Consider the following 10,261-nt stretch of genomic DNA (forward strand, 5'->3'; position numbering starts at 1 on the left):
CCTCCTCCCACCCCCTCCCCCCAAACCACCACCAGCTTCCTGGGGGAAGTATTTTCTCTAACTGGTAGGTTCTGATTGAATATGGGGGCTGGGCTGCCATCTTGCTTCCACAAAGATCCTAAGCTTCCCGGGGCAATAACATATTCACTTTTGTTCTCTCTGTTAAAAAAGCAAACAAACAGCCATAGTTTAAAGCAATTAGAAGTGGCATACACGAATGATTTTTTTTTTTAATTAAAAAACACAAATCAAGCCAGCAATTGGCACTGGTCCAAACCTCTGGTCCTCCTTGTTTCCCCCTAATGAAACCTCTAGGCCCAGAGCCCTCTTAGTCACGTCAGGATTTTGAGTGTAACCAAACCAAGGCACACTCTTTTTGGTACCAAAAAATACATATAAAAATATGTCAAACCTTCTTAAGGACAGACTGGCCACTTCTTCCTATCCATGACAAGCAAAGACGCGACACAACTAAAACACCCATTCAGTATACACTGTGCTGCAGTCCATGTGGGGAACCCTGCAGAATCAGCAAGGAATCTCCAACCAGACGTGACTGATGCCACACACACGCGCGCGCACACACGCACACATAGCAGCAAATAAAAGAGTACTACTTTTATTGGTAAACATGACAATCAACTCTCCAGCGGAGGCGGTCACGCCTGCACGTGTGTGCACGCACACACACACACGCACGCACACACCCTTTTAAACATGAACCACATGGAGTCACAAGCACCAAGGAGAAACCACACAACACAGCAAGAAGGCAAAGTGGCTGGGAGTAAGGTGTTTGCAGTCAACTTTGGGATTGAAGTAGCTGGTAAACAGGAAGGCACCACGTCGGGGTTTGGAGACCCGGCTGTCGAGAATGTCAGGTCAGTGCTGGCATGCATTTGTCCAGCAGCCCACGGAAGCCCAGGGTGGCCCTAAGGGCTCAGAGAGCTGCTGGTAGCCTGGCTCTGCAGCCTCTAAGGCAGCCCGGTGCCTGGCAGAAAGGGAGTTTCAGAGCCTGGAGGCCATCAGCCCCTCTGAGGGGAAGGCAGCCCAGAGGAGCCCCTCTAGTCACAGCCAGGGAACATCCGGGTGTCCAGGGACTGGAGGGGAAGCTGGTGTCAGCGGCCCAGTGCGCTGGGATCCCTTTCTTCCAGACTTCCAGACTGTGCTGTGAGCTGCAATCTCTTCCCCACCCCCACCCCCCCGCCTCCTGGGGGGCAGAGCGTGGAGGGGGCAATTCTCCCCTTTGCTGCCCGCTTTCCAGTTCTAGCCTGGTTGTCTGGGATGCTGAGCTCTCAGATCTGCCAAGATGGGCACCACTCCCGCTGCAGCCCAGAACGGCCACCACGCAGGTGACCCAGGAGCCACATGTGGATACCCCTCAGCAAGGTCCTGGACACGGGTCTGTCCCCAAAGGCACACTGTTGAAATTGATTCAGACACACAAAAGCCATCTCTATTTGGCGCGGAGGGTGAGGGACGAGGGAGCTGGAGGTCTGGCAGGCCCACCCCTCAGAAAGCAGAGCTTACCGCGTAAGCCTGGGCTCCTCCGTGATCAAGGCAACAGGACAGAGGGAGAGCCCACACGGGTTGGCTGGCTTTCACCAACCACTGAGGCAGAACAGGACCCTGCACCTCCACTTTTCTTTTGGCATCACAAAGACCTGGTGACCCCACTCCTTGACCCACCTTTCTGCCACAAGCCATACCAGGCAGCTCCCAGACTCGGCCCGTCGGGGGGCAGGCAGATCTGGCCTTTCAGGTCGTGCCCCACTTCCAAAGGATTCAGGGACATGGCTTCGCAGCTGGGAAGGAGCTCGTGGAATCCCCGAAGGTGGGAGGGATTGTCAGGGAGAGGAGGTGCCCATCGACCGTGGCAGAGGTGGGCACGGTGGGAGCTGTGCCAAACACCTGTCCAAAGCCGGAAGGCTGTAGGCCACGGAGGGTGGGCCTAACCCCAGCGACTGCCCACACTCCCACCTTCCAGGGGCTCTTGGGGGCAGTTTGTGGGGCCACAGCTGTCCTTGCACAGAACTGCACAAACAGCAGAAAGGAGGGCAGCCAAAGTGACACCCTTCTGCTTCTGCTCCCCTGGAAATGGGGAGGCTCTAGTGAAACAGCTCTGGGACCAGCCCCCACCCAGTTCGTGATTTCTGGCCAACACTGGAGCAGTTGTTAATGTGAACCAGGGTTCCCGAGCACCCCAACAGCAAGCACCTGCCCTACATTCAGGCCGCAGTCTTGAGCTGTTGGCCTGGGGCAGGGACAGGGAGACAGACAGGCCCCCTGGTCCTTGCCAGTCGGGCACCACTCTGAAGGGGAGTCCTGGCTGGCGAGGTCCCTTACCTGCCCCTAGCTGAGCCCTGGAGCAGTCCCTCAAGATCTTACCCCCACCCCAGTCCACATTCCCTCCCCACCACTGGGCAGGAACTACCGAGCTGGGTCCCTCTTCGAACAGCTGTGTCCCCCGGATATGCAGAGGAAAGCTGACCCCCCACCCTGTCGTCACAGGCAGGGCAGTTCAAACAGTAAACTGGGGACGGCCTTGAGGAACGTTCGGCCAGAAACACGGGAAGGCAGACGTCCTGAGGCATGTGGGAAGTGAAGCAAAGGCCCCGAGGTAGGAACAAGGGCAAGGCCAGGCCTTGGCAAGGCATCAAGATACTGCCCTGCCTGAAATCACAGGCAGGGCCAGAGCAAGTCCCCTCCAAGCCTGCCCCGGAAGGAGGCCACCCGGACCCCAGAAAGGGCTTGGGGGTGCAGGGCAGTTATCAAAGTAAAACCAGAGGCCAGAGAAGGGCAGGCAAGAGCCAGGCCGCCGCAGGGCATCAGTAATGTCTCAGGTTGAAGAAGCCCACGCTGGTGGGAGACTCCTTCACGGTGACCGTGATGAGGTTGGCAGTGACATCGGTGACAAAGACGTGCTCAATGAGGCTGCGGGTGGGCTTCCAGTCCTGGCTGGTCTGGACAGACACAGATGGGTTTTGTGCGGCGCCGGGCGGTGAGGCTGAGCCGGGCTCTGAGTCGGAGCTGCTCTCCTCCCCGGCGCTCGGCTCTCCAGGCAAGGCTGTCTTGCGTGCTTCCCCGGGGGCCGTGTGGCCCTCCTGACCGCTGGTGCCCAAGCTGCCCCTGACACAGTCCCTCTTGCCCACAGAGGGCAGAGCCGCCACCCTGGAAGGCAGCTTCTCACTCTTGCTGCCATCAGAGGGCATGGTGGACCCACTCCCCACTGCGGGGCCGCCCCCGGCGCTCTTCCCTGCAGCTGGGCAGGTGGCAGGGACACCCTTGCTGGCTGTGGCATGGCGGGCAACCATGCCCACCCCCGCTGTGCCGTTCTTGACACTCTGTAAGTCCAAGACCTGGAGGCTCAGCTCCTGGGTGGGTGCAGGCTGGGGGCCCAGGCACCCGGCAGGGCCCTTGCTGCTACTGTGGACATAGGGGGGCCCCCCTGCACTCCCCCCTTTCTGCTCCACAGCCCCACTGCTGGGGGCCTTTGGGACTTTGCTTCCTGGGGAGCTGATCCCCAGCTCCCCCTTCTGCGTCCTCACCTTAAGGTCCAGCCCGAGGCCACACTTGCCAGCGGTCTGGGCCTTGAGGGCCAGTCTGCTGGCGGCCTGGGCCTGGTTCTGGCTCATTCGGTTCATGTAGTGCACGATGGAGCTCTGCCAGCTGATGCCGCCCCGGCTGGGGCTGCCAGCCATGCCCTTCATCAGGCTGGCCAGGTTCTCCGGGGTGGCCATGGTGCTGGGGCCTCCGCAGGCCTCCTTGGCGTGGGCCTTCAGAGCGGCCAGGCCTGCCACAGGGGCGCTGAGCGGAGGAGGCAGCTTGCTGGCCGGCACCCCCAGGTCCTTCCGGGCGGTCTTCAGCACCTTGGCCAGGCTCACTGGTCTCCGGGCCGCCTTCTGCTCCGGGGGCAGGGGCTTGCGGCCTCGCTTCTTCCGGATGGGGTCCTTCAATTCGGGTTTGGCCACCAAGATCTGGGCCTTCTTCTGAGGCACCGGGTGGGTCTCGCGGCCCCGGGGACCCCTCTTGGCGTCTAAGTCACTGTCGTCCTCTTCATCGGAGGAGGTGGAGGAAGACGTGGAGGAAGAAGAGGAGCTGCTGGATTTGGAGGGCGCGTCAGGTTCCTGCAAAGACAGAGCACGGGTGTCACCGGCTGGAAGGCCGGGCCCCCAGGACACCTCAAAGCTGACACCTCCAGTGGCTTCCACCCCAGAGATGCAGCCAGGAGGGAGCGATGCCGCACCAGCTTGTTCCGGAAGAGATCGGAAAAATCCTTGTGAGATTCCACGAGATGCAGTTAAAAGCAGAATGAGCAAGGGGTGCCTGGGTGGCTCAGTTGATTAAGCGACTGCCTTTGGCTCAGGCCATGATCCTGGAGTCCCGGGATCGAGTCCCGCCTCGGGCTCCCTGCTCGGCGGGGAGTCTGCTTCTCCCTCTGACCCTCGCCCCTCTCATGTGCTACCTCATTCTCTCTCTCAAATAAATGAAATCTTTAAAAAAACAAAAATAAAAAAAAATAAAAGCAGAATGAGCAGAACAAAGAACAGGTGGTTTGTGAAATCAGAGCCGAGCAACGAAGCAAAGAGCATGCGCGGTCACGTCCCAGGCACTACGGCCTTGAAGGGGGGATGCTGGTTTGGCTGCAGGCTCCCTAGCAGACAGCTCAGAAAGGGAAGCGCAGCGCTCACGAGGCAGGCCAACTAGTGCACGTAGGCACGCTCCGTAATCTGAAGCAAGGGGACACCCTGCCCCAATACTCCCACTTGCAAATCGGACCCCTTCAGAACATTCCAGCACACAGGGGAACAAACTGCTGCCCTCCTGGCTTCTGGGCGTCAGGGCGCCCTGTGTCTCACTGGGCTGGCATTTCCAAGGGCACACTTTAGGGAAACAGAGCCAATGCCGCTCCCTGCTGTGAAACTTGCGGGCCCTCAGCTGGGCATGATCCAATCCAACCCGGAGCCTCAGAGCCTCCTTGCCCAGCCAGGCCCACGGCCTCTATGCCGCTTCCATGGTCCCCAGCTGGTCACCCCAGCTGATGAGAGCCCAAGGCCACAGGACCCCCCCTGCTCCCACCGTCCTGCTTGAAAGGAAGATTGTGAGGAGCAGGCCAGTGCGGACCGGCCAGCAAGCCTTAAAGCGAGGTTCTCACAGCCTCCCGAAGGGCGGTTTCTCGAAGTGACTGAGCTCTTGGCCACACAGTGTGGGTTCGGGATCCCGGGGCAGTGCCCTTGAGAAAGGAATCCTAGGCACATCCCAGACTGGGGCCGTGACCCTTCTCCCCACCCTGCCTCTGAACTGCTGGAGGGCACTGCCCTGGACCCCCAAGCGTGCGTCCCTGTGAGCTGCCCTGGTTGGCTGCGCCTGCTCAGTGAACCCCTGAGCACCCCGTGTGCATGAGTCCTGTTCTTTCCTGTTGCCCCAAGAGAGTGCTCGGCAGCCAAGTCTGACCCTGCCATCCCCTAGAAAGGGGTGCAGAAGGGACACCAAGTGAACAAGAAAGCAGCTCTGGAGGGGATCTGCTGGGGCTGGGGCAGGGGCAGGGGCAGGGGCAGGGGCAGGGGCAGGGGCTTGCTGTTGCCCCCTGCTGCCAGAGGCACGCAGCCGCCAGCAAGGAAGGAGACAGGAGGCCAGGGTCTTCTGAGCCAGGGCTGGACCTCTGTGGAAGAGCCAGTACGATCCCCTTTCCCCAGAGTCCTCAACCCTCCTGCCCCTGCCTTCCACTCTGCGCAGAGGGGTGCGAGGACGGAAGCGGCCACCCACCTTGAGCTTGGAGTGCCGGCTACAGGACACCACCGTGTGCTTCCTCGGCCGGCCCCTGGGTCGCTTGCCTCTCTTCCGGTTCTGCACCTCCTTCTCGTGTTCCCTTAAGACAATCACCAGTCACGGTGGGAGAAGCCCTACATGACCTTTCCCAGCCCATCCCTCATATCCCAATAAAAACAACTTCACAAGAGTCAAAAAAAAACAAAACAACAACAAACAAACAAACAAGGTGGGAGAAGCCCTGTGCACACACCCTCTCCCACCACCCGGGAACCCCAGGCCGCCAAACACCGCCCCTCCATACTCCAGGCCTGCGGCGGCTTATCCTCAGTCCCACCGCAAACACGTGCCATTCACGAACACGCCCAAGGCAGACGTCTAGATCCTTCTCCGTCCAATATGCTATTAGTTTTTTACCTATAGCTTTCATTGCATTTGGGTAAAAATGAGTGAAAGAAATTTCAGCAAAGCCGGGAAAGGAACAATTCTCCAGTTTTCCCAGACTCCTCTTCAGACAGCCCCGTGCTAATCCTGGCCACTTTCCACGGGGAGAATGTTTCGTGGAACTTCTAGAATGCAGCCCACTAGAAGGAGCCTTCGTTGTCCCACGGTCCAACCCCAGTGCTCCAAACAAGAGTCGCGGGCTGGCAGACAAGGACCACTGGCCCCAGCCTCTGCCTCTCCGGTCTGCGAGCACTGGTCAGGGGAACCAAGGGCTCTGGTGCCACCCTGCACTCTGGTCTTCCCAGAGCCAGTGCCCTTGGCTCACTTCCGACTTCCTTTTCCTAACACCTCTTTGTTCCTAGATTGTGCTCTTGACAGATGCGCTGGAGGTGCCTGATCCCGAAGTGGCTGGAGCTCAAAGCCCGCACCTCCGGTAGCACACCCTTAATCAGCTCCCAGAACTCGGGGTCATGAAGCCAAGAAAGCTGCCTCCGGCCCCACCCCCAGAGAAAGCTTCTATTGCAGGCCACCCTGGGGAAAAGGCTGATTCAGAGACGCTTCCCAGTAATTAAAAGGGGCAACTGTCATCTTGTTGGGGCTTGGAAGGCTCTCTCTTAAAGAATCCAATTAGTACAACCAGACAGAACTCACACTCTCCGAAGCAGCCCCCAACCTGTCTCCCAGAAGGATGGGGGCATCCCCTGGGTCTCCTCTGCTGACACATTAACCTGCACCTGCAGATTCTGAATCTCAGACCTGCCCTTACAAACGCCACCCCACCCCCAAGTACGGGACTGCCAGCTCCTAGTTTGGGGGGGAGGCTGTCGCCTGGGTGCAGAGGGGGAGACACCCACCTTCCCAGATTTCTCTTCCCCATGATGTAAGTCAGATCACCCCATGCTTGTTTTCAACTCTCACACCTCCTGGATATTTCACCCTAGCTCTTGTCTGCTATGCAATAACCGAAAAGGACACACACTCAATCAGCAGCTAGGCGGCTGTGTCTTGCAGAGAAAGGGACCAGCTCCCGCCACCCCTCCTCCCCTGCCCAGGCTTACAAGACCCGAATTATGAATTCAACAGCGGACAAATTACTGATGAGCTTTTCCAAAGGTATGGAGGCAAGCGTACGCTGGCCTCGTCTCTCCTAACTCTGCTCAAAGCCCATCTTTACTTGCTTCCCACTGCATGGCCTCTTGGAGAAGACCCTGCTACAATGGGGGTAAAAAGCGGACCAGAGAACAAGCAGGCCAGATGGAAGAGCTGCTGAGCAACTCGTTTATCTGCGTCTATCAACAGGGCAACCCACAGCAAAGTCACCCCCCACCCCCCGCAGTGTGCTTAGGAACATTGCTTCCTGGCCCCTCCTGCCAGGAGGCTGGCCCCCCCCCCACCTGCCCCTCATCACCCTTTTGCCTATCTGAAGGAGGTCTCTCTTAACCCAGCTCTATCTAAAACTAGAGATGACATCTAAAATCACAGAAGCAAGTTTGTCCCCTGAGACTTGCAAGGGTGGTCCACCCCCCCCCACCCCTGTACCACCTGTTTTGCAGTCTAAAGAAAAATAAACGTGTCGCTTCCGGTACAGAACCCACTAACTTTCTGCTGTGCTGCTTCAGCTCCCTCTCTGGGCCTTCCCTTGCTCCATGGCACCCTCAGGGAGCACTGGGCGGCCAGACCACTATTTTTATGGCAAACCTGCCATCCTAGTTCTTATTAGTACTGTTGACAAATGACTCAACAGAAAAGGCCAACAAGAGAAGCCATAACTTTTCAGGAAGGAACCAAGAAGGTTCATTTTTGCAAGTATGGCTGTGAGAAGGACCCAGAGCAGCACTAATGCAGTGACTTCCGAGCTCTGGACACGGCGCTGGCCAGCCAAGGGAAGGCAGGGGAGGGGCTCACCTGGGACCTCAAAGCTCGGCCCACCTCCACCGACAGCCCCAGCACAGGAGGCCCTCAGACCACAGCCCAAGCCCAGGACCCCTAGAAGGCCTGCTTGGCCCTGAACCACAACAGGACAGGCCACGGTCTCCCCAACACTCTCCCCCTTCCCACACGTGCTGTTAACTTTCTCACTTCTTCTGGAAGGCCAGGAGCAGCCTTGGGTCCAAGATATTTTCCTCTGGCTCCCAGCTGTTATGTCTGTAAAAGCAAAACGCAAGGCGTCAAGAAACACCAGGCCGGGAAAGGCCACTTCAGAAACCAGCTGGAGTGGGGCCGCCCCCTTGCCCTCCAATCCCTGCTGATGGCAAGGGCACCGGAGTGCTGTGGCAGAGTCCCCCTAAATCCCACCCGTGCCTAGGATGAGTTCCTGGAGACTGGGGGCCTTAACGCCAATACCCCAGCCCCAAACTCCAAGGGAAACCACCACCTCAATCCTCAATTAACTAACATGCGGTCTCAGGAAAACTCCACAGTCTCCCCCTGGGAGGAAAAACAAATCCCAATAAAATGGGAAGTTGCCGGGAGGGAAGCCCCCAAAGCCTGGCCCGGATCCAGCGAGGGAAGGGAAGGCTGCTCCAGGATGCAGGGAGGGGCAGGCCGAGGGGCACAGAAGCGCTGCCCAAAGATTCAGAACAATGTGGCTGGCGCCCGAGCGAGCGCGGGCCAGGGCACCCGGAGGGGAAAGCAAAGAAAGAAAAGTGGGGTCCGGGAAGAAAGGGGAAACGGGTGTGCCCGAGGGGCTGTAAACAGAGCCCCTTCCGGGGATGCCAAGTCCCCTTCCATACTTTAAAAAGGGGGGGGAAGGAGCCCTTATACCCATCAATAGGAAGCTCAGGTTACAGTGGGGAAAATATGGACGGGAGAAGGGGGGGTTCACGTCCCGCGGGGAGGGCTGAGGCGGGCCGGGGGCGCAAGCAACAAATGGGCGCGGGTGGAGCGCGCGGCCGGAGGGGCTTCCGGGGGAGGCCGCCCAGCCCCGCGCCCCGCGGGCCCGTAAACAAAGGGCTGCCCCGCGCAAGGCTGCGCGCCCCCTTCCCGCCGAGCCCGCAGGGACCCCGCGAACTTCCCGCCCAGCGCGCGGACGCCCCCGCCCCCCCGGGGCCGAGGTGGCGCGGGCGGGAAGGCGCGCGCCGCGTCGTCGGGGACTCACTTGGAGGACCAGCCGCGCCACTTGACCAGGTACTCCAGCTTGCCCTGCAGGGAGAGAAGAGGCGCGTGAGCCGGGGCGGGCGGGCGCGGGGCGGGCGCGGACCGGGCCGCACGCACCTTGCGGAGCCGCTTGCTCAGGATGCACTCGGCGGCGAAGACCTGCTCGCCCACGCTGCTCAGCTCCTCCATGCTGCCGCGCGCGCCCGCCCCGACCGCGGCGCCCGCCGCTCCCCGCACAGCCGCCGCCGCCGCCGTTGCCGCCGCCGCCGTTGCCGCCGCCGCCGCCGCCGCCGCCGCGCGCCCCGCCGGCCGCACACAAAGCACCGCCTCCGCCCCGCGCAGGGCCCGCCCCGCGCACGCGCACCGCCCCCGCGCCCCCGCGCCGCGCCCGGCCCGCGCCCGCCCCCGCGGGCCGACCTGGTCAGGCGCTGGCCAATGGGCGCGCGGGGGCGGGCGGGGGGGCGGGGCGCGCATTGTTCGCGGCGGGCTCGGCCTCGCGCCCGGGGTTGGGGTCCCGCGCGCGCGGGGGGCCGGGCCGGGGGCGCGGGCAGGTCCCTCCGAGCAGGAAAGGCGCCTGGGGGCCCTGGGACCCGGGGGCCGCGCGCCAAGCCCAGCTTGGGCCGCCCCTTGGGGCGCGCCCGGCCTCCTCCGAACTTCGCTTTCCGGGCAAAAAGCCATTGTTCTGGCCCGAAGCGGGGAAGTGGGCCGCTTCCTGCCCCGGCCTCCGAGGGGCGCCGCTGCGGGGCCCCACCCGCCCTCTACCCTTCCGCGCAGTGGTCCCTCGGTTTGGGGCAGAAGTCTCTTGTTTTGCGCGGGAGCCAAACGGGCCGGGGGCGGGGAAGGAATGGGAGACAAAGTACTGGAGCGGGGGAGCAGTCTAGCTTGTTTCCCCCCAAAGGCGAGAGAGGAAAATGCATCAGATGAAGAGGCGAGCTGCTCCGTGTTCTTTCTT

At 60.8% G+C, this 10,261-nt stretch overlaps 1 protein-coding gene across 1 annotated transcript; it reads right to left on the reverse strand.

Moving 5' to 3' along the window:
* Positions 1–603: 603 nt before the first annotated feature.
* Positions 604–9,541, reverse strand: CBX2 (chromobox 2). Its single transcript, XM_028112857.2, has 5 exons — positions 9,427–9,541; positions 9,311–9,354; positions 8,293–8,358; positions 5,767–5,869; positions 604–4,127 (listed from the first exon to the last, which is right to left on the reverse strand). The coding sequence occupies exons 1-5, from the start codon at positions 9,496–9,498 to the stop codon at positions 2,829–2,831; spliced, it is 1,584 nt and encodes a 527-aa protein (XP_027968658.2). The 5' UTR covers positions 9,499–9,541; the 3' UTR covers positions 604–2,828.
* Positions 9,542–10,261: the final 720 nt, after the last annotated feature.

This window comes from Eumetopias jubatus, unplaced genomic scaffold (assembly GCF_037043125.1).
Source record: "Eumetopias jubatus isolate StellerSeaLion01/CBP00866 unplaced genomic scaffold, mEumJub1_p1.0 scaffold_10, whole genome shotgun sequence".
In the NCBI taxonomy this organism is placed as follows: Eukaryota; Metazoa; Chordata; class Mammalia; order Carnivora; family Otariidae; genus Eumetopias; species Eumetopias jubatus.

Coding starts and splice junctions, on each gene's coding strand:
- CBX2 (XM_028112857.2), bottom strand. CDS start 9,498: ATGGAGGAGCTGAGCAGCGTGGGCGAGCAGGTCTTCGCCGCCGAGTGC. Junction 8,359..9,310: donor TGGCGCGGCTGGTCCTCCAA/GTGAGTCCCCGA, acceptor TTGCTTTTACAG/ACATAACAGCTGGGAGCCAG. Junction 4,128..5,766: donor GCCGGCACTCCAAGCTCAAG/GTGGGTGGCCGC, acceptor CTGTCTTTGCAG/GAACCTGACGCGCCCTCCAA.